Source organism: Oncorhynchus tshawytscha, unplaced genomic scaffold (genome assembly GCF_018296145.1).
Source record: "Oncorhynchus tshawytscha isolate Ot180627B unplaced genomic scaffold, Otsh_v2.0 Un_contig_9575_pilon_pilon, whole genome shotgun sequence".
NCBI classification, from domain to species: Eukaryota; Metazoa; Chordata; class Actinopteri; order Salmoniformes; family Salmonidae; genus Oncorhynchus; species Oncorhynchus tshawytscha.
In genome coordinates, this window is record NW_024608845.1 from 46,782 (window position 1) to 71,932 (window position 25,151).

At 45.1% G+C, this 25,151-nt stretch overlaps 1 protein-coding gene across 1 annotated transcript in view; it reads right to left on the reverse strand.

The window, feature by feature from the left end:
• LOC112242170 (ryanodine receptor 2-like) overlaps positions 1–25,151 on the reverse strand; it is a gene marked incomplete at its 5' end in the record, with an annotated part of 51,940 nt that overhangs the window by 17,130 nt on the left and 9,659 nt on the right. The window contains 4 exons of the mRNA XM_042313756.1: positions 8,102–8,310; positions 10,199–10,346; positions 16,449–16,623; positions 19,990–20,073. Of these exons, the coding sequence (XP_042169690.1) occupies positions 8,102–8,310; positions 10,199–10,346; positions 16,449–16,623; positions 19,990–20,073 (616 nt within the window). The remainder of the gene's footprint in view (positions 1–8,101; positions 8,311–10,198; positions 10,347–16,448; positions 16,624–19,989; positions 20,074–25,151) is intronic.

A 25,151-nucleotide genomic window follows, 5' to 3' on the forward strand; every position in this document is an offset into this window, starting at 1 on the left:
GCCAGTTTCCTAATCAATACGATGAAGCTAGCTGTCTTCTACAAGCTCTATTTCCAGTTTCCATGTGGGTTTTTTAGATGTTAAGTTTCAACAGCAAGTACAGCCAGTTTCCTAATCAATATGAGTGATCTATTACCACATGTCAAAACAACAGGGGTTTTTGGTGCTTGTGCAGTTTATAAGGTGTTTATAAGGTGCTTATAAGGTGTTTATAAGGTGCTTATAAGGGTGCAGACGTCAGTTCAGTTAGTCAGTCTAGTTTTAATACACATGTGGATGAGTTGTCAACGAACGTGAATTCAACAAAATAATTCACCATGTCATTGAGATGTTTGTTGTTGAATAATGTGAATAATTCAACCAGTTTGTGCCCAGTGGGTTTTAAAAAAAGTCATATGATCACTGCTGTTATCGTTGTTATTGTTGTTATTGTTGTTATTGTTGTTGTTGTTATCGTTGTCACGCCCTGGTCAAAGTATTTTGTGTTTATCTTTATGTATTTGGTCAGGCCAGGGTGTGGCATGGGGTTTTTGTAATTGTGATGTGTTTGTCTTGGGGTTTTGGTGGTGGTATTGGGATTGTAGCTTAGTGGGTTATCTAGCAAAGTCTATGGCTGTCTGGAGTGGTTCTCAATCAGAGGCAGGTGCTTATCGTTGTCTCTGATTGGGAACCATATTTAGGCAGCCATATTCTTTGAGTTTGTCGTGGGTGATTGTCCTTAGTGTCTTACTTGTACTCTCTGTTAGTTTGCACTAGATAGGCTGTTTTTCGGTTTTCATTACGTTTATTGTTTTGTAGTGTTTAGTGTTTAGTCGTGTTTACGTTTTGTTTAATAAATATGGATCGCAATCGACACGCTGCAGTTTGGTCCGACTCTCCTTCATCACCACTAGAAAACCGTAACAGAATCACCCACCACCAACGGACCAAGCAGCGTGTTAACAGGCAGGAACCACAGGAGAGGCAACAGAGGCAGCAGCAGCAGGAGCAGCAGCAGCTGCAGTGGGAGAGGCTGCACCACCTGGAGAAATGGACATGGGAGGAAGAACTGGACGGTAAAGGACCCTGGGCTCAGCCTGGAGAATATCGCCGCCCCAAGGAAGAACTGGAGGCGGCGAAAGCTGAGAGGCGCAGATATGAGGAGGCAGCACGGCGTAGCGGATGGAAGCCTGAGAATCAGCCCCAAAAATTTCTTGGGGGGCTCAGGGAGAGTGTGGCAGAGTCAGGAGTCAGACCTGAGCCAACTCTCCCTGTTTATCGTGAGGAGCCAAGGAGGAGACCAGAACCAGAGACTGTGAAGGAGTTAATGGGGAAATTGGAGGAGAGAGAAATGAGGGAGTTGCTGTGTTGGTGCTTTTTGCATGGAATTCGCCCGACGGAACGTGTTGGGGATTTGATGGCACCTGGGTTAGCGCTCCATACTCGTCCTGAGGTGCGTGTTAGTCGGCTGGTGAAGTTGGTGCCAGCCTCACGCACCAGGCCTCCTGTGCACATCCCTAGCCTTGCACATCCTGTGCCAACACTGCTCTCAAGATCTCCAGTACGCCTTCACGGTCTAGCCCATCCTGTGCCACCTCCACACTCCAGTCCTCCGGTAGCAGCTCCCCGCGCCAGGCTTCCTGTGCGTGTCCTCGATCCAGTACCACCAGTTCCAGCACCATGCACCAGGCCTTCAGTGTGCCTCGCCTGTTCAGCGCAGCCAGAGCCTTTCTCCTCTACAGCGCTGCCGGAGCCTCCCGCCTGTTCAGCGCAGCCAGAGCCTTCCTCCTCTACAGCGCTGCCGGAGCCTCCCGCCTGTTTAGCGCAGCCAGAGCCTTTCTCCTCTCCTACGCTGCCGGAGTCTCCCGCCTGTTCAGCGCAGCCAGAGCTGCCAGCCTGCATGGAGAAGCCAGAGCTGTCAGTCTACATGAAGCAGCCCGAGTTGCCAGTCTGCATGAAGCAGCCAGTCTACATGGAGCAGCCAGAGCTGTCAGTCCGCATGGAGCAGCCAGAGCTGTCAGTCTACATGAAGCAGCCCGAGCTGCCAGTCTGCATGAAGCAGCCAGTCTACATGGAGCAGCCAGAGCTGCCAGTCTGCATGAAGCAGCCAGAGCTGTCAGTCTGCATGGAACAGTCAGAGCTGTCAGTCTGCATGGAGCAGCCAGAGCTGTCAGTCTACATGAAGCAGCCCGAGCTGCCAGTCTGCATGAAGCAGTCAGTCTACATGGAGCAGCCAGAGCTGTCAGTCCGCATGGAGCAGCCAGAGCTGTCAGTCTACATGGAGCAGTCAGAGCTGTCAGTCTGCATGGAGCAGCCAGAGCTGTCAGTCTACATGAAGCAGCCCGAGTTGCCAGTCTGCATGAAGCAGCCAGTCTACATGGAGCAGCCAGAGCTGTCAGTCCGCATGGAGCAGCCAGAGCTGTCAGTCTACATGAAGCAGCCCGAGCTGCCAGTCTGCATGAAGCAGCCAGTCTACATGGAGCAGCCAGAGCTGCCAGTCTGCATGAAGCAGCCAGAGCTGTCAGTCTGCATGGAACAGTCAGAGCTGTCAGTCTGCATGGAGCAGCCAGAGCTGTCAGTCTACATGAAGCAGCCCGAGCTGCCAGTCTGCATGAAGCAGTCAGTCTACATGGAGCAGCCAGAGCTGTCAGTCCGCATGGAGCAGCCAGAGCTGTCAGTCTACATGAAGCAGCCCGAGCTGCCAGTCTGCATGAAGCAGCCAGTCTACATGGAGCAGCCAGAGATGTCAGCCTGCATGAAGCAGCCAGAGATGTCAGTCTGCATAGAGCAGCCAGTCTGCATGGAGCTGCCAGTCTGCATGGAGCTGCCAGTCTGCAGGGAGCTGCCAGTCTGCAAGGAGCTGTCAGTCTGCACGGAGCTGTCAGTCTGCACGGAGCTGTCAGTCTGTAAGGAGCTGCCAGTCTGCAAGGAGCTGCCAGTCAGCACGGAGCCGCCAGAGCGGTCAGTCTGTAAGAAGCCGCCAGAGCTGTCAGCCTATATGGAGCAGCTAGTGCCGCCAGTCTGCCCAGCGCCGCCAGTGCCCCCAGTCTGCCCAGCGTCGCCAGTCTGCCCAGCGCCGTCAGTCTGCCCAGCATCGCCAGTCTGCCCAGCGTCGCCAGTCTGCCCAGCGCCGCCAGTCTGCCCAGCGCCGCCAGTCTGCCCAGCGCCGCCAGTCTGCCCAGCGTCGCCAGTCTGCCCAGCGTCGCCAGTCTGTCAGGATCAGTTAGATCCGTCAGTCAGCCAGGATTCGCCAGTCTGCCAGGATCCACCAGTCAGCCAGGATCCACCAGTCTTCCAGGATCCGCCAGAAGTGCCAGTCAGCCAGGATCCGCCAGTAGTGCCAGTCGGCCAGGATCTGCCAGTCGGCCAGGATCCGCCAGTCAGCTAGACTCTTCCAAATCTGCCAGTCAACCAGACTCTTCCAGATCTGCCAGTCAACCAGACTCTTCCAGATCTGCCAGTCAGCCAGGATCTTCCAGATCTGCCAGTCAGCCAGGATCTTCCAGATCTGCCAGTCAGCCAGGATCTGCCAGTCAGCCAGGATCTGCCAGTCAGCCAGGATCTGCTGAAACCACCAGCCAGCCAGGAGCTGGTAGATCTATCTACCTGCCTGAGCTTCCTCTCACTCCTGAGCTTCCTCTCACTCCTGAGCTTTCTCTCACTCCCGAGCTTCACCTCAGTCCCGAGCTGCCTCAGTCCCGAGCTGTCCTTCAGTCCCGATCTGCTCCCCAGTCCAGTGGGGTTCTGGGTGAGGACTACTAGGCCATGGTCGGCGGCGAGGGTGGACTATCCAGGGACGAAGGGAGAGGGGACTAAGACATTAAATGAGTGGGGTCCACGTCCCGCGCCGGAGCCGCCACCATGGACAGACGCCCACCCGGACCCTCCCTATTGTTTTGAGGTGCGTTCGGGAGTCCGCACCTTAGGGGGTTCTGTCACGCCCTGGTCAAAGTATTTTGTGTTTATCTTTATGTATTTGGTCAGGCCAGGGTGTGGCATGGGGTTTTTGTAATTGTGGTGTGTTTGTCTTGGGGTTTTGGTGGTGGTATTGGGATTGTAGCTTAGTGGGTTGTCTAGCAAAGTCTATGGCTGTCTGGAGTGGTTCTCAATCAGAGGCAGGTGCTTATCGTTGTCTCTGATTGGGAACCATATTTAGGCAGCCATATTCTTTGAGTTTGTCGTGGGTGATTGTCCTTAGTGTCTTACTTGTACTCTCTGTTAGTTTGTACTAGATAGGCTGTTTTCGGTTTTCATTACGTTTATTGTTTTGTAGTGTTTAGTGTTTAGTCGTGTTTACGTTTTGTTTAATAAATATGGATCGCAATCGACACGCTGCAGTTTGGTCCGACTCTCCTTCATCACCACTAGAAAACCGTTACAATCGTTGTTATCGTTGTTATTGTTGTTATCGTTGTTATCGTTGTTATTGTTGTTATCGTTGTTATTGTTGTTATCGTTGTTATTGTTGTTATTGTTGTTATCGTTGTTATTGTTGTTATCGTTGTTATTGTTGTTATCGTTGTTGTACATACTGTGCATTCAGAAAGTATTCTTACTCCTTCATCCACATGTTGTTGTGTTACAGACTAAATTCAAAATGATTTAAAAAAAATAATTCTCACTAATGTAATGTAATGTACACACAACACCACATAATGAAAACGTGAAAACATGTTTTTCGACATTTTATTTGTTGAAAACCTCATTTACAGGAACTTCTTCAGGCTATTTTTCTCCACTTCCTGTCCCAAAGTAAACTGCCTGTTACTCAGGCCCAGAAGCCAGGATGTAATTGGTAGCATTGGATAGAAAACACTCTGATGTTTGTAGAAATGTTAAAAATAATACAGAAATATTTAAATAATGTATGAGACTACTATCACAATTGATATGGAGAAAATCCAAAGAAAAAACCTTTCCGTCTCCCAGATTGCAATTCCTATGGCTTCCACTAGATGTCAACAGTCTTTGTTCAAGGTTTCAGGCTTGTTTCTTCTCAAACGAGGAAGAATTTTGAGTTTTGGTACAGGGAGTCTGAGTTGGAAATCAGTCTGTGCGCACGCGACAAAGAGGATGTGCACTTGCTAATTTAGCTTTTCTATTGAACATAATTATTTCCGTGTGAAATATTATAGTTTAATATTATAGTTTAATATTATAGTTTAATATTATAGTTTAATATTATAGTTTAATTACATTTCAGGGAACCTGAGGATTAAGTAGAAATGTATTGTGACTTGTTTTAACAAAGTTCAGCAGTAACTTTTTGGATTCCTTTCTCTGCATGTTGAACGAGTGGATTACTCAAATCGAGGGCTCCAACTAAACTGACTTTTTTGGGAGATAAAGAAGGATTTTATCTAACAAAACGACCATGCATGTTGTAGCTGGGACCCTTTGGATGACAAATCAGAGGAAGATTTTCAAAAAGTAAGTGAATATTTAATAGCCATTTGTGATTTTACGAAGCCTGTGCCGGTTTTGATGTGAGGCTCCGTCCTCAAACAATCGCATGGCATGCTTTCGCTGTAAAGCCTATTGTAAATCAGACAGTGCAGTTAGATTAACAAGAATTTAAGCTTTTAACCAATATATACCTAGATGTTTCATATCCTTAATGTTTATGATTATTTATTTGAATTGCAGCCCTCCAATTTCGCGGGAAGTTGTCAAGAGGTGTCCTGCTGACTAAGTATTCACATCAATACTTTGTAGAAGCACCTTTGGCAGCAATTACAGCTGTGAGTCTTTCTGGGTGAGTCTCTAAGAGCGATTACAGCTGTGAGTCTGTCTGGGTAATTCTCTAAGAGTGATTACAGCTGTGAGTATTTCTGGGTAAGTCTCTAAGAGCGATTACAGCTGTGAGTCTGTCTGGGTAATTCTCTAAGAGTGATTACAGCTGTGAGTCTTTCTGGGTAATTCTCTAAGAGCGATTACAGCTGTGAGTCTTTCTGGGTAAGTCTCTAAGAGCGATTACAGCTGTGAGTCTTTCTGGGTAATTCTCTAAGAGTGATTACAGCTGTGAGTCTTTCTGGGTAATTCTCTAAGAGTGATTACAGCTCTGAGTCTTTCTGGGTAAGTCTCTAAGAGCGATTACAGCTGTGAGTCTTTCTGGGTAAGTCTCTAAGAGTGATTACAGCTGTGAGGGTTTCTGGGTAAGTCTCTAAGAGTGATTCCAGCTGAGTCTTTCTGGGTAATTCTCTAAGAGTGATTACAGCTGTGAGGGTTTCTGGGTAATTCTCTAAGAGCGATTACAGCTGTGAGGGTTTCTGGGTAAGTCTCTAAGAGTGATTACAGCTGTGAGGGTTTCTGGGTAATTCTCTAAGAGCGATTACAGCTGTGAGTCTTTCTGGGTAAGTCTCTAAGAGTGATTACAGCTGTGAGGGTTTCTGGGTAATTCTCTAAGAGCGATTACAGCTGTGAGTCTTTCTGGGTAATTCTCTAAGAGTGATTACAGCTGTGAGTCTTTCTGGGTAAGTCTCTAAGAGCGATTACAGCTGTGAGTATTTCTGGGTAAGTCTCTAAGAGCGATTACAGCTGTATTTCCACACATGAATTGTGCAACATTTTCCTATTATTATTTTCTAAATTCTTCAAGCTCTTGTCAAATTGGTTGTTGATCATTGCTAGACAACCATTTTCAGGTCTTGTCAAATGAGTTGTGGATCATTGCTAGACAACCATTTGCAGGTCTTGTCATTGATTGTCACGTAGATTTAAGCCAAAACTGTAACCTGGGTCCTCTCAGGAACATAGGTTATCGTCCTGCTGAAAGGTGAATTCATCTCCCAGTGTCTGGTGGAAAGCAGACTGAACCAGGTTTTCCTCTAGGATGTTGCTTGTGCTCCAGTGACTGGGTGTATTGATACACCATCCAAAGTCTAATGTATAACTTCACCAAGCTCAAAGGGATATTCAATGTCAGCTTTTTATATTTTTCACCCATCTACCAATAGGTGCCCTTCTTTGTGAGGCATTGGAAAACCTCCCTGGTCTTTGTGGTTGAATCTGTGTTTCTGAAATTCACTGTGCGACTGATAATTGTATGTGTGAAGTACAGAGATCAGGAAGTCATTCAACTATCAGGTTAAACACTATTATTGCACACAGAGTGAGTCCGTACAACATATTATATGACTTGTTAATAAGCACATTTGAACACATTTGAACATGTCAGCTTCTCATTTATACTGACTGACTCTAGACATGTCAGCTTCTCATTTATACTGACTGACTCTAGACATGTCAGCTTCTCATTTATACTGACTGACTCTAGACATGTCAGCTTCTCATTTATACTGACTGACTCTAGACATGTCAGCTTCTCATTTATACTGACTGACTCTAGACATGTCAGCTTCTCATTTATACTGACTGACTCTAGACATGTCAGCTTCTCATTTATACTGACTGACTCTAGACATGTCAGCTTCTCATTTATACTGACTGACTCTAGACATGTCAGCTTCTCAGTACTGACTGACTCTAGACATGTCAGCTTCTCATTATGACTGACTGACTCTAGACACGTCAGCTTCTCATTTATACTGACTGACTCTAGACATGTCAGCTTCTCATTTATACTGACTGACTCTAGACATGTCAGCTTCTCATTTATACTGACCGACTCTAGACATGTCAGCTTCTCATTTATACTGACTGACTCTAGACATGTCAGCTTCTCATTTATACTGACTGACTCTAGACATGTCAGCTTCTCATTTATACTGACTGACTCTAGACATGTCAGCTTCTCATTTATACTGACTGACTCTAGACATGTCAGCTTCTCATTTATACTGACTGACTCTAGACATGTCAGCTTCTCATTTATACTGACCGACTCTAGACACGTCAGCTTCTCATTTATACTGACTGACTCTAGACATGTCAGCTTTTAATTCATTTGTTAAAAAATTCTAAAAACATCATTCCACTTTGTCATTCTGGGGTATTGTGGGTCGGCCAGTGACACAACATCTCAACTGAATAAGGTGCTCTGATAGTTCTGTGAACACTTGTGAAGGTCTAGACGTTGTAAACTTCTACGTGTTCAAACATTTATTTCAATAAAAATCAAACAACGATAATCAATAAACGCGTGTGGGAATTCCTGACTCACCTTGAACCCGTCGAAGACGAAGGCGTGTTGGTCAGAGCCCAGCTCCTGGTCCGGTAGACAGCCGGGCCGTGCCCAGCCGACCCTCATCTCGCCTGACGTCAGCACCTCAAACTCAAAGTACCACTTCCCAGCGTTCACACAGTACGTCTTCTCAGCTCGGAAGATACGGAACCGCTCAGCAGACATGTTACTGGTGTCTGCTCTGGCTGCTGGAACAACAGGGCCAGACAACATGTTACTGGTGTCTGCTGGAACAACAGGGTCAGATAACATGTTACTGGTGTCTGCTCTGGCTGCTGAAACAACAGGGCCAGACAACATGTTACTGGTGTCTGCTCTGGCTGCTGGAACAACAGGGCCAGATAACATGTTACTGGTGTCTGCTGGAACAACAGGGCCAGATAACATGTTACTGGTGTCTGCTCTGTGTCTGCTGGAACAACAGGGCCAGATAACATGTTACTGGTGTCTGCTGGAACAACAGGGCCAGATAACATGTTACTGGTGTCTGCTGGAACAACAGGGCCAGACAACATGTTACTGGTGTCTGCTGGAACAACAGGGCCAGACAACATGTTACTGATGTCTGCTGAAACAACAGGGCCAGACAACATGTTACTGGTGTCTGCTGGAACAACAGGGCCAGACAACATGTTACTGATGTCTGCTGAAACAACAGGGCCAGACAACATGTTACTGGTGTCTGCTGGAACAACAGGGCCAGACAACATGTTACTGGTGTCTGCTGGAACAACAGGGCCAGATAACATGTTACTGATGTCTGCTCTGGCTGCTGAAACAACAGGGCCAGACAACATGTTACTGGTGTCTGCTGGAACAACAGGGCCAGACAACATGTTACTGATGTCTGCTGAAACAACAGGGTCAGATAACATGTTACTGATGTCTGCTCTGGCTGCTGAAACAACAGGGCCAGACAACATGTTACTGGTGTCTGCTGGAACAACAGGGCCAGACAACATGTTACTGGTGTCTGCTCTGGCTGCTGAAACAAGGTTGGTTAACCAGGGTAGTGTAACATCCTATACTATACTCTGACATTAATACACAACCTGTTGTAGGTTGGTTAACCAGGGTAGTGTAATATCCTATACTATACTCTGACATTAATACACAACCTGTTGTAGGTTGGTTAACCAGGGTAGTGTAATATCCTATACTATACTCTGACATTAATACACAACCTGTTGTAGGTTGGTTAACCAGGGTAGTGTAATATCCTATACTATACTCTGACATTAATACACAACCTGTTGTAGGTTGGTTAACCAGGGTAGTGTAATATCCTATACTATACTCTGACATTAATACACAACCTGTTGTAGGTTGGTTAACCAGGGTAGTGTAATATCCTATACTATACTCTGACATTAATACACAACCTGTTGTAGGTTGGTTAACCAGGGTAGTGTAACATCCTATACTATGCCACAGTAAAAGCTATATTAAAATGATCTATGTCTGGGTGTTTACACAGACAACTGCTGCATGCTCCTGCAATATAACAGTAAATACAATCATGTCACGAAGAAACAGACATCTCCCTGTGCGTCATAAAAGCCCCTCTGAACAGACTAGTGGGTCAACTCGTCATTGGGCTTATATAAGAGACTCTGTGGGGTTTTATGTCCTGTTGGTCACTGATGAATGAGGGAGAGTAAGGGTATTGTCACTGTCAGGGGTAGTGGATTTAACCCAGGTCTCTGATGTGGAGGGAGAGTAAGGGTATTGTCACTGTCAGGGGTAGTGGATTTAACCCAGGTCACTGATGAATGAGGGAGAGTAAGGGTATTGTCACTGTCAGGGGTAGTGGATTTAACCCAGGTCTCTGATGTGGAGGGAGAGTAAGGGTATTGTCACTGTCAGGGGTAGTGGATTTAACCCAGGTCTCTGATGTGGAGGGAGAGTAAGGGTATTGTCACTGTCAGGGGTAGTGGATTTAACCCAGGTCGCTGATGTGGAGGGAGGTGAGGTAGAGTGTTTGGACTGAACCATAAAGGAGGTGAGGGGTGTGTGAGGTAGAGTTTGGACTGAACCATAAAGGAGGTGAGGGGTGTGTGTGTGCTTTGACTGTACCATGGTCCTGATCCGGAGCCTCCAGGTTGTATCCGTACCCCAGCAGGGTGCGGACAGCCTCCCTCAGACTGTCCTTGTTGGACTTCTTGGTCCTCTCGTCCAGCAGAGTGTACGGAACCAAGCGGGGGTTCCTACGATTCTTCACATCCTTCACAAGGAAGGGGGAGATAGTTAGGACTTCATAAACACACTGAACTAAAGAAGAGGAGTTAGGACTACATAAACACACTGACCTAAAGAAGAGGAGTTAGGACTACATAAACACACTGACCTAAAGAAGAGGAGTTAGGACTACATAAACACACTGACCTAAAGAAGAGGAGTTAGGACTACATAAACACACTGAACTAAAGAAGAGGAGTTAGGACTTCATAAACACACTGACCTAAAGAAGAGGAGTTAGGACTTCATAAACACACTGACCTAAAGAAGAGGAGTTAGGACTTCATAAACACACTGAACTAAAGAAGAATAGGACTTCATAAACATATCAGAAAGATAAGTACCCTTAGTTTTATTTATTGTTTCTCCTGACTGGACATTTTCTACCCTGCAAGTCATTGGATGTGAGTTAACTACTTTATAAACGCAAAGGCAAATATGGAAGGCCTTACCCCTCTCACCAGACTAACCCTAACCCCTCTAAAACAGTATATACACCAGACTAACCCTAACCCCTCTCACCAGACTAACCCTAACCCCCTCTAAAACAGTATATACACCAGACTAACCCTAACCCCTCTAAAACAGTATATACACCAGACTAACCCTAACCCCTCTCACCAGACTAACCCTAACCCCCTCTAAAACAGTATATACACCAGACTAACCCTAACCCCTCTCACCAGACTAACCCTAACCCCTCTACAACAATATATACACCAGACTAACCCTAACCCCTCTAAAACAATATATATACCAGACTAACACTAACCCCTCTAAAACAATATATACACCAGACTAACCCTAACCCCTCTAAAACAATATATACACCAGACTAACCCTAACCCCTCTAAAACAATATATACACCAGACTAACCCTAACCCCTCTAAAACAATATATACACCAGACTAACCCTAACCCCTCTCAAACTATATATACACCAGACTAACCCTAACCCCTCTAAAACTATATATACACCAGACTAACCCTAACCTCTAGACTTGCTCTGTACCAGACTAACCCTAACCCCCTCTAAAACAATATATACACCAGACTAACCCTCACCCCCTCTAAAACAATATATATACCAGACTAACCCTAACCCCTCTAAAACAACATATACACCAGACTAACCCTAACCCCTCTAAAACAATATATACACCAGACTAACCCTAAACCCCTCTAAAACAATATATACACCAGACTAACCCTAACCCCTCTAAAACAATATATACACCAGACTAACCCTAACAATATATACACCAGACTAACCCTAACCCCTCTACAACAATATATACACCAGACTAACCCTAACCCCTCTAAAACAATATATACACCAGACTAACCTTAACCCCTCTAAAACAATATATACACCAGACTAACCCTAACCCCCTCTAAAACAATATATACACCAGACTAACCCTAACCCCTCTAAAACAATATATACACCAGACTAACCCTAACCCCTCTCAAACTATATATACACCAGACTAACCCTAAACCCCTCTAAAACAATATATACACCAGACTAACCCTAACCCCTCTAAAACAATATATACACACCAGACTAACCCTAACAATATATACACCAGACTAACCCTAACCCCTCTACAACAATATATACACCAGACTAACCCTAACCCCTCTAAAACAATATATACACCAGACTAACCCTAACCCCTCTAAAACAATATATACACCAGACTAACCCTAACCCCTCTAAAACAATATATACACCAGACTAACCCTAACCCCTCTAAAACAATATATACACCAGACTAACCCTAACTCCCTCTAAAACAATATATACACCAGACTAACCCTAACCCCTTCTAAAACAATATATACACCAGACTAACCCTAACAATATATACACCAGACTAACCCTAACCCCTCTACAACAATATATACACCAGACTAACCCTAACCCCTCTAAAACAATATATACACCAGACTAACCCTAACCCCTCTAAAACAATATATACACCAGACTAACCCTAACCCCTCTAAAACAATATATACACCAGACTAACCCTAACTCCCTCTAAAACAATATATACACCAGACTAACCCTAACCCCTTCTAAAACAATATATACACCAGACTAACCCTAACAATATATACACCAGAGTAACCCTGACCCCTCTACAACAATATATACACCAGACTAACCCTAACCCCTCTAAAACAATATATACACCAGACTAACCCTAACCCCCTCTCAAACTATATATACACCAGACTAACCCTAACCCCTCTAAAACAACATATACACCAGACTAACCCTAACCCCTCTAAAACAATATATACACCAAACTAACCCTAATCCCCTCTAAAACAACATATACACCAGACTAACCCTAACCCCCTCTAAAACAATATATACACCAGACTAACCCTAACAATATATACACCAGACTAACCCTAACCCCCTCTACAACAATATATACACCAGACTAACCCTAACAATATATACACAAGACTAACCCTAACCCCCTCTAAAACAATATATACACCAGACTAACCCTAACCCCTCTAAAACAATATATACACCAGACTAACCCTAACCCCCTCTAAAACAATATATTCACCAGACTAACCCTAACCCCCTCTAAAACAATATATACACCAGACTAACCCTAACCTCTAGACTTGCTCTGTACCAGACTAGAAGCCTACCTATGTGTCTCCATGACAACCATAGGCTGTTGTGTCAGGCTGTCAGCCTGGTTTCACTACCAGGATAATTCTCAGGACTTTTAACAGCATGTGTCTTAACACACTTGATGAATAACCCTGACAGCTGTAATCCTGCATGTAGCAGTCCTACCAGTCATCCCCTCTCCTTCCTACCCGTCATCCCCTCTCCTTCCTACCAGTCATCCCCTCTCCTCCCTCCATGTAGCAGTCCTACCAGTCATCCCCTCTCCTTCCTACCAGTCATCTCCTCTCCTTCCTACCAGTCATCCCCTCTCCTTCCTACCCGTCATCCCCTCTCCTTCCTACCAGTCATCCCCTCTCCTCCCTCCATGTAGCAGTCCTACCAGTCATCCCCTCTCCTTCCTACCAGTCATCCCCTCTCCTCCCTCCATGTAGCAGTCCTACCAGTCATGCCCTCTCCTTCCTACCAGTCATCTCCTCTCCTTCCTACCAGTCATCCCCCCTTCCTACCAGTCTCCTTCCTACCCGTCATCCCCTCTCCTTCCTACCAGTCATCCCCTCTCCTCCCTCCATGTAGCAGTCCTACCAGTCATCCCCTCTCCTTCCTACCAGTCATCCCCTCTCCTCCATCCATGTAGCAGTCCTACCAGTCATCCCCTCTCCTTCCTACCAGTCATCCCCTCTCCTTCTTACCCGTCATCCCCTCTCCTTCCTACCAGTCATCCCCTCTCCTTCCTCCACGTAGCAGTCCTACCAGTCATCCCCTCTCCTTCCTACCTGTCATCACCTCTCCTTCCTACCAGTCATCCCTTCTCCTTCCTACCAGTCATCCCCTCTCCTTAATACCAGTCATCCCCTCTCCTCCCTCCATGTAGCAGTCCTACCAGTCATCCCCTCTCCTTCCTACCAGTCATCCCCTCTCCTCCATCCATGTAGCAGTCCTACCAGTCATCCCCTCTTCTTCCTACCAGTCATCTGCTCTCCTCCATCCATGTAGCAGTCCTACCAGTCATCCCCTCTCCTTCCTACCCGTCATCCCCTCTCCTTCCTACCAGTCATCCCCTCTCCTTCCTCCACGTAGCAGTCCTACCAGTCATCCCCTCTCCTTCCTACCAGTCATCCCCTCTTCTCCCTCCATGTAGCAGTCCTACCAGTCATCCCCTCTCCTTCCTATCAGTCATCCCCTCTCCTTCCTACCAGTCATCCCCTCTCCTTCCTACCAGTCATCCCCTCTCCTTCCTACCAGTCATCCCCTCTCCTTCCTCCATGTAGCAGTCCTACCAATCATCCCCTCTCCTTCCTACCAGTCATCCCCTCTCCTTCCTATCAGTCATCCCCTCTCCTTCCTACCAGTCATCCCCTCTCCTTCCTACCAGTCATCCCCTCTCCTTCCTCCATGTAGCAGTCCTACCAATCATCCCCTCTCCTTCCTATCAGTCATCCCCTCTCCTTCCTACCAGTCATCCCCTCTCCTTCCTACCAGTCATCCCCTCTCCTTCCTCCATGTAGCAGTCCTACCAATCATCCCCTCTCCTTCCTACCAGTCATCCCCTCTCCTTCCTACCAGTCATCCCCTCTCCTTCCTACCAGTCATCCCCTCTCCTTCCTACCAGTCATCCCCTCTCCTTCCTACCAGTCATCCCATCTCCTTCCTACCAGTCATCCCTTCTCCTTCATACCAGTCATCCCCTCTTCTTCCTACCAGTCATCCCCTCTCTGTCCTACCAGTCATCCCCTCTCCTTCCTACCAGTCATCCCCTCTCCTTACTCCATGTAGCAGCCCTACCAGTCATCCCCTCTCCTTCCTACCAGCCATCCCCTCTCTGTCCTACCAGTCATCCCATCTCCTTCCTACCAGTCATCCCCTCTCCTTCCTACCTGTCATCCCCTCTCCTTCCTACCAGTCATCCCCTCTCCTTCCTACCCGTCATCCCCTCTCCTTCCTACCAGTCAATCCCTCTCCTTCCTACCATTCATCCACTCTCCTTCCTACCAGTCATCCCCTCTCCTTCCTACCAGTCATCCCTCTCCTTCCTACCAGTCATCCCTTCTCCTTCATACCAGTCATCCCCTCTTCTTCCTACCAGTCATCCCCTCTTCTTCCTACCAGTCATCCCATCTCCTTCCTACCAGTCATCCCTTCTCCTTCATACCAGTCATCCCCTCTCCTTCCTACCAGTCATCCCCTCTCCTTCCTCCATGTAGCAGTCCTACCAGTCATCCCCTCTCCTTCCTACCAGTCATCCCCTCTCTGTCCTACCAGTCATCCCCTCTCCTTCCTACCAGTCATCCCCTCTCCTTCCTCCATGTAGCAGCCCTACCAGTCATCCCCTCTCCTTCCTCCATGTAGCAGTCCTACCAGTCATCCCCTCTCGTTCCTACCAGTCATCCCCTCTCCTCCCTCCATGTAGCAGTCCTACCAGTCATCCCCTCTCCTTCCTACCATTCATTCCATCTCCTTCCTATCAGTCATCCCCTCTTCTTCCTACCAGTCATCCCCTCTCCTTCCTACCAGTCATCCCCTCTCCTTCCTACCAGTCATCCCCTCTCCTTCCTCCATGTAGCAGTCCTACCAGTCATCCCCTCTCCTTCCTAACAGTCATCCCCTCTCCTTCCTACCAGTCATCCCCTCTCCTTCCTCCATGTAGCAGTCCTATCAGTCATCCCCTCTCCTTCCTATCAGTCATCCCCTCTCCTTCCTACCAGTCATCCCCTCTCCTTCCTCCATGTAGAAGCCCTACCAGTCATCCCCTCTCCTTCCTCCATGTAACAGCCCTACCAGTCATCCCCTCTCCTTCCTACCAGTCATCCCCTCTCATTCCACCTCTGTAGTGGGCCCATAAGCACCTCTGCATAAGCACCTCTGTTGTGGGCCATCAGTACCTCTGTAGTGGGCCCATCAGCACCTCTGTAGTGGGCCCATCAGCACCTCTGTAGTGGGCCCATCAGCACCTCTGTAGTGGGCCCATAAGCACCTCTGTAGTGGGCCCATCAGTACATCTGTAGTGGGCCCATCAGTACCTCTGTAGTGGGCCCATAAGAACCTCTGTAGTGGGCCCATCAGTACCTCTGTAGTGGGCCCATCAGAACCTCTGTAGTGGACCCAGTAGCACCTCTGTAGTGGGCCCATCAGTACCTCTGTAGTGGGCCCATCAGCACCTCTGTAGTGGGCCCATCAGCACCTCTGTAGTGGGCCCATCAGTACCTCTGTAGTGGGCCCATCAGTATCTCTGTAGTGGGCCCATCAGTACCTCTGTAGTGGGCCCATCAGTACCTCTGTAGTGGGCCCATTAAAGATGCCAAGGGTCCTATACAATTTTCTTTGGGCGGCTGTTGAGCTGTTTCAGCACCCTGGTCAACGCCCCCACCACCCCCACCCCCACCCTCACACTGCTGCAGCCCGGCTGCACACACAAACACACACACCTTTGGGTGACACACCTGCTGGATGCCGTAGGTCCAGCCCTGGCGTATGCGATCCCTGGCCCACACATTGTGAGCGTTCTCCGCCAGCTTGTCCACCATGGCCTCCTGGGTAGAGGCCAGCTTGATGTGCCCCAGGTCCATAGGAGCAGGCTTGTAGCCACTAGACAGCTCATAACTGGACCAGAGAGGACGCATGGACACATAGAGAGAGAGAAAACATTAGTCTAGGGAGACGCTGTTGGATGGGAGAAAAATAGTTTGGCGTGAGAATGTTCACCCATCTGTTGAAGGACTAGGTTCAAATATTAAAACAGTCCCCCATCTGGTAAAGGACTAGAATAAAACATTAAAACAGACACCCATCTGATAAAGGACTAGGATAAAACAGACACCCATCTGGTGAAGGACTAGGTTCAAATATTAAAACAGACCCCCATCTGGTAAAGGACTAGGTTAGAACATTAAAATAGACACCCATCTGATAAAGGACTAGGTTAAAACATTAAAACAAACACCCATCTGGTAAAGGACTAGGTTAAAACAGACACCCATCTGGTAAAGGACTAGGATAAACAGACACCCATCTGATAAAAGACTTGGTTAAAACATTAAAACAGACACCCATCTGGTAAAGGTTAAAACATTAAAACAGACCCCCATCTGGTAAAGGACTAGGATAAAACATTAAAACAGACACCCATCTGGTAAAGGACTAGGTTAAAACATTAAAACAGACACCCATCTGGTAAAGGACTAGGATAAAACAGACACCCATCTGATAAAAGACTTGGTTAAAACATTAAAACAGACACCCATCTGGTAAAGGTTAAAACATTAAAACAGACCCCCATCTGGTAAAGGACTAGGATAAAACATTAAAACAGACACCCATCTGGTAAAGGACTAGGTTAAAACATTAAAACAGACCCCCATCTGGTAAAGGACTAGGATAAAACAGTATAACAGACACCCATCTGATAAATGACTAGGTTATAAAACATTAAAACAAACACCCATCTGGTAAAGGACTAGGATAAAACAGACACCCATCTGGTAAAGGACTAGGATAAAACAGACACCCATCTGATAAAGGACTAGGATAAAACAGACACCCATCTGATAAAGGACTAGATTAAAACATTAAAACAGACACCCATCTGATAAAGGACTAGATTAAAACATTAAAACAGACACCCATCTGGTAAAGGACTAGGATAAAACATTATAACAGACACCCATCTGATAAAGGTTAAAACATTAAAACAGAAACCCATCTGGTAAAGGACTAGGATAAAACATTAAAACAGACACCCATCTGATAAAGGACTAGATTAAAACATTAAAACAGACACCCATATGGTAAAGGACTAGGATAAAACAGACACCCATCTGGTAAAGGACTAGATTAAAACATTAAAACAGACACCCATCTGATAAATGACTAGGATAAAACAGACACCCATCTGTTAAAGGACTAGATTAAAACATTAAAACAGACCCCCATCTGGTAAAGGACTAGGATAAAACATTAAAACAGACACCCATCTGGTAAAGGACTAGAATAAAACATTAAAACAGACACCCATCTGATAAAGGACTAGATTAAAACATTAAAACAGACACCCATATGGTAAAGGACTAGGATAAAACAGACAGCCATCTGGTAAAGGAGTAGGTTAAAACATTAAAACAGACACCCATCTGGTAAAGGACCAGGATAAAACATTAAAACAGACACCCATCTGGTAAAGGACCAGGATAAAACATTAAAACAGACAGCCATCTGGTAAAGGAGTAGGTTATAACATTAAAACAGACACCCATCTGATAAAGGACTAGGATAAAACATTACAACAGACACCCATCTGATAAAGGACTTGGTTAAAACAGACACCCATCTGGTAAAGGACTAGGATAAAACAGACACCCATCTGATAAAAGACTTGGTTAAAACATTAAAACAGACACCCATCTGGTAAAGGTTAAAACATTAAAACAGACCCCCATCTGGTAAAGGACTAGGATAAAACATTAAAACAGACACCCATCTGGTAAAGGACTAGGTTAAAACATTAAAACAGACACCCATCTGGTAAAGGACTAGGATAAAACAGACACCCATCTGATAAAAGACTTGGTTAAAACATTAAAACAGACACCCATCTGATAAGGACTAGGTTATAACATTAAAACAGACACCCATCTGGTAAAGGACTAGGATAAAACAGACACCCATCTGATAAAGGACTTGGTTAAAACATTAAAACAGACACCCATCTGGTAAAGGACTAGGATAAAACATTAAAACAGACACCCATCTGATAAAGGACTAGATTAAAACATTAAAACAGACACCCATATGGTAAAGGACTAGGATAAAACAGACACCCATCTGGTAAAGGACTAGATTAAAACATTAAAACAGACACCCATCTGATAAATGACTAGGATGAAACAGACACCCATCTGGTAAAGGACTAGATTAAAACATTAAAACAGACCCCCATCTGGTAAAGGACTAGGATAAAACATTAAAACAGACACCCATCTGGTAAAGGACTAGAATAAAACATTAAAACAGACACCCATCTGATAAAGGACTAGATTAAAACATTAAAACAGACACCCATATGGTAAAGGACTAGGATAAAACAGACAGCCATCTGGTAAAGGAGATGGTTAAAACATTAAAACAGACACCCATCTGGTAAGGGACCAGGATAAAACATTAAAACAGACACCCATCTGGTAAAGGACCAGGATAAAACATTAAAAGAGACAGCCATCTGGTAAAGGAGTAGGTTAAAACAGACACCCATCTGGTAAAGGACTAGGATAAAACAGACACCCATCTGATAAAGGACTAGATTAAAACATTAAAACAGACACCCATCTGATAAGGACTAGGTTATAACATTAAAACAGACACCCATCTGGTAAAGGACTAGGATAAAACAGACACCCATCTGATAAAGGACTTGGTTAAAACATTAAAACAGACACCCATCTGGTAAAGGACTAGGATAAAACATTAAAACAGACACCCATCTGATAAAGGACTAGATTAAAACATTAAAACAGACACCCATATGGTAAAGGACTAGGATAAAACAGACACCCATCTGGTAAAGGACTAGATTAAAACATTAAAACAGACACACATCTGATAAATGACTAGGATAAAACAGACACCCATCTGGTAAAGGACTAGATTAAAACATTAAAACAGACACCCATCTGGTAAAGGACTAGAATAAAACATTAAAACAGACACCCATCTGATAAAGGATGAGCTTAAAACAGAAAAATAGTCATTTTTGGTAAGGCACAAGCTAAGGCAAAATATGCACTTAAACTGAAATGTGTACCAGTACATCCAACACACTACCAGTCATTGACATTGCACTTGGAGAACGTAAATAGCTATGAGCAGAGATGTCAATCTTAGCGACTAGCAGCAGAGGCTGGAGAACATACAGTAGGTGCTAACTGTTGTGTAATAAGATGGTACAGACCGACTGAAGTGAGGAAAGTGACTCACGTGGCGGAGAGCTTGAGGTTCTTCACCTTCTCCACAGCGTGCTCATCAGCCAGCCCCACGTGGCAACCCAGAGCCAAGAGAGTCCTTCAGACCAATCAGAAAGGAGAGGTCAGCTTCACAAAGAGAGGGTGTGACTAACTTCACATAAATCAAATTGTATTTGCCACATGCCCCCGAATACAACAGGTGTAGTAGACCTCACAGTGAAATGCTGAATACAACAGGTGTAGTACACCTTACAGTGAAATGCTGAATACAACAGGTGTAGTAGACCTTACAGTGAAATGCTGAATACAACAGGTGTAGTAGACCTCACAGTGAAATGCTGAATACAACAGGTGTAGTAGACCTTACAGTGAAATGCTGAATACAACAGGTGTAGTAGACCTTACAGTGAAATGCTGAATACAACAGGTGTAGTAGACCTTACAGTGAAATGCTGAATACAACAGGTGTAGGTAGACCTCACAGTGAAATGCTGAATACAACAGGTGTAGGTAGACCTCACAGTGAAATGCTGAATACAACAGGTGTAATAGACCTTACAGTGAAATGCTGAATACAACAGGTGTAGTACACCTTACAGTGAAATGCTGAATACAACAGGTGTAGTAGACCTCACAGTGAAATGCTGAATACAACAGGTGTAGTAGACCTTACAGTGAAATGCTGAATACAACAGGTGTAGTAGACCTTACAGTGAAATGCTGAATACAACAGGTGTAGTACACCTTACAGTGAAATGCTGAATACAACAGGTGTAGTAGACCTTACAGTGAAATGCTGAATATAACAGGTGTAGTACACCTTACAGTGAAATGCTGAATACAACAGGTGTAGTAGACCTCACAGTGAAATGCTGAATACAACAGGTGTAGTAGACCTTACACTGAAATGCTGAATATAACAGGTGTAGTAGACCTTACAGTGAAATGCTGAATACAACAGGTGTAGTAGACCTCACAGTGAAATGCTGAATACAACAGGTGTAGTAGACCTTACAGTGAAATGCTGAATACAACAGGTGTAGTAGACCTTACAGTGAAATGCTGAATACAACAGGTGTAGTAGACCTTACAGTGAAATGCTGAATACAACAGGTGTAGTAGACCTTACAGTGAAATGCTGAATACAACAGGTGTAGGTAGACCTCACAGTGAAATGCTGAACACAACAGGTGTAGTAGACCTCACAGTGAAATGCTGAATACAACAGGTGTAGTAGACCTTACAGTGAAATGCTGAATACAACAGGTGTAGTACACCTTACAGTGAAATGCTGAATACAACAGGTGTAGTAGACCTCACAGTGAAATGCTGAATACAACAGGTGTAGTAGACCTTACAGTGAAATGCTGAATACAACAGGTGTAGTAGACCTTACAGTGAAATGCTGAATACAACAGGTGTAGTACACCTTACAGTGAAATGCTGAATACAACAGGTGTAGTAGACCTTACAGTGAAATGCTGAATACAACAGGTGTAGTACACCTTACAGTGAAATGCTGAATACAACAGGTGTAGTAGACCTCACAGTGAAATGCTGAATACAACAGGTGTAGTAGACCTTACAGTGAAATGCTGAATACAACAGGTGTAGTAGACCTCACAGTGAAATGCTGAATACAACAGGTGTAGTAGACCTTACAGTGAAATGCTGAATACAACAGGTGTAGTAGACCTCACAGTGAAATGCTGAATACAACAGGTGTAGTAGACCTCACAGTGAAATGCTGAATACAACAGGTGTAGTAGACCTTACAGTGAAATGCTGAATACAACAGGTGTAGTAGACCTCACAGTGAAATGCTGAATACAACAGGTGTAGTAGACCTCACAGTGAAATGCTGAATACAACAGGTGTAGTAGACCTCACAGTGAAATGCTGAATACAACAGGTGTAGTAGACCTTACAGTGAAATGCTGAATACAACAGGTGTAGTAGACCTCACAGTGAAATGCTGAATACAACAGGTGTAGTAGACCTTACAGTGAAATGCTGAATACAACAGGTGTAGTAGACCTTACAGTGAAATGCTGAATACAACAGGTGTAGTAGACCTCACAGTGAAATGCTGAATACAACAGGTGTAGTAGACCTCACAGTGAAATGCTGAATACAACAGGTGTAAAGTAAACAGGTGTAAGTAAAAAATAGAAAATAAAACAGCAACATTAAAATAACAAGCGAGGCTATATACAGGGTATTACGGTACAGAGTCAATGTGGAGGCTATATACAGGGGGTACCGGTACAGAGTCAATGTGGAGGCTATATACAGGGTATTACGGTACAGAGTCAATGTGGAGGCTATATACTGGGTATTACGGTACAGAGTCAATGTGGAGGCTATATACAGGGTATTACGGTACAGAGTCAATGTGGAGGCTATATACAGGGTATTACGGTACAGAGTCAATGTGGAGGCTATATACAGGGTATTACGGTACAGAGTCAATGTGGAGGCTATATACAGGGTATTACGGTACAGAGTCAATGTGGAGGCTATATACAGGGGGTACCGGTACAGAGTCAATGTGGAGGCTATATACAGGGTATTACGGTACAGAGTCAATGTGGAGACTATATACAGGGTATTACGGTACAGAGTCAATGTGGAGGCTATATACAGGGTATTACGGTACAGAGTCAATGTGGAGGCTATATACAGGGTATTACGGTACAGAGTCAATGTGGAGGCTATATACAGGGTATTACGGTACAGAGTAAATGTGGAGGCTATATACAGGGTATTACGGTACAGAGTCAATGTGGAGGCTATATACAGGGTATTATGGTACAGAGTCAATGTGGAGACTATATACAGGGTATTACGGTACAGAGTCAATGTGGAGGCTATATACAGGGTATTACGGTACAGAGTCAATGTGGAGACTATATACAGGGTATTACGGTACAGAGTCAATGTGGAGGCTATATACAGGGGGTACTGGTACAGAGTCAATGTGGAGGCCATATACAGGGTATTACGGTACAGAGTCAATGTGGAGGCTATATACAGGGTATTACGGTACAGAGTCAATGTGGAGGTTATATACTGGGGGTACCGGTACAGAGTCAATGTGGAGGCTATATACAGGGTATTACGGTACAGAGTCAATGTGGAGGCTATATACAGGGTATTACGGTACAGAGCCAATGTGGAGGCTATATACAGGGTGTACCGGTACAGAGTCAATGTGGAGACTATATACAGGGTATTACGGTACAGAGTCAATGTGGAGGCTATATACAGGGGGTACTGGTACAGAGTCAATGTGGAGGCTATATACAGGGTATTACGGTACAGAGTCAATGTGGAGGCTATATACAGGGTATTACGGTACAGAGTCAATGTGGAGGCTATATACAGGGTGTTATGGTACAGAGTCAATGTGGAGGCTATATACAGGGTATTACGGTACAGAGTCAATGTGGAGGCTATATACAGGGTATTACGGTACAGAGTCAATGTGGAGGCTATATACAGGGTATTACGGTACAGAGTCAATGTGGAGGCTATATACAGGGTATTACGGTACAGAGTCAATGTGGAGGCTATATACAGGGTATTACGGTACAGAGTCAATGTGGAGGCTATATACAGGGGGTACCGGTACAGAGTCAATGTGGAGGCTAAATACAGGGAGTACCGGTACAGAGTCAATGTGGAGGCTATATACAGGGTATTACGGTACAGAGTCAATGTGGAGGCTATATACAGGGGGTACCGGTACAGAGTCAATGTGGAGGCTATAAACAGGGTATTACGGTACAGAGTCAATGTTGAGGCTATATACAGGGGGTACCGGTACAGAGTCAATGTGGAGGCTTTATACAGGGGGTACCGGTACAGAGTCAATGTGGAGGCTATATACAGGGGGTACTGGTACAGAGTCAACGTGGAGGCTATATACAGGGGGTACTGGTACAGAGTCAATGTGGAGACTATATACAGGGTGTTACGGTACAGAGTCAATGTGGAGGCTATATACAGGGTGTTACGGTACAGAGTCAGTGTGGAGACTATATACAGGGTATTACGGTACAGAGTCAATGTGGAGGCTATATACAGGGTGTTACGGTACAGAGTCAATGTGGAGGCTATATACAGGGGGTACCGGTACAGAGTCAATGTGGAGACTATATACAGGGTATTACGGTACAGAGTCAATGTGGAGACTATATACAGGGGGTACCGGTACAGAGTCAATGTGGAGACTATATACAGGGTATTACGGTACAGAGTCAATGTGGAGGTTATATACAGGGTATTACGGTACAGAGTCAATGTGGAGGCTATATACAGGGTATTACGGTACAGAGTCAATGTGGAGGCTATATACAGGGTATTACGGTACAGAGTCAATGTGGAGACTATATACAGGGTATTACGGTACAGAGTCAATGTGGAGACTATATACAGGGTATTACGGTACAGAGTCAATGTGGAGACTATATACAGGGGGTACCAGTACAGAGTCAATGTGGAGACTATATACAGGGTATTACGGTACAGAGTCAATGTGGAGACTATATACAGGGTATTACGGTACAGAGAGAGATCTGATGGCTCCATGAGAGTCCAGATGAAATACAGTGTTTAATCCCTGCTGTGAACACTACTGCATACTTCATGACTTCATAGTTTACATCAAGAAGACCCCGGCCGTTCTGTTCCAGTCCCTCCCTGCCTCAAGCTGTGTCCCAAATGGAACTCTATTCCCTTTATAGTACACTACTTTTGACCAGGGCCCGTAGGGCTCTAATTTAAAAGTAGTGCACGATATAGGGAATATGTTGCCATTGAGCACACACACACTCTCCATTATAATCCACAAAGTATAATTAAAATAAAATGCTCTCCAGCCGTGCCTGCATCCCAAATGGGACCCTTTTCCGTATATAGTGCACTACTTTTTACCAAATTCCTGGGCCCTGGTCAAAAGTAGTGCACTATATAGGTAATAGGGCTGTAGTATAGAGTAGCGCACTATATAGGGAATAGGGCTGTAGTATAAAGTAGTGTACTATATAGGGAATAGGGCTGTAGTATTAGGACTAGTATGTAGTGTTATCTCCCTCACTAGCTTTAAGCACCAACTGTCAGAGCAGCTCACAGATTACTGCACCTGTACATAGCCCACCTATAATTTAGCCC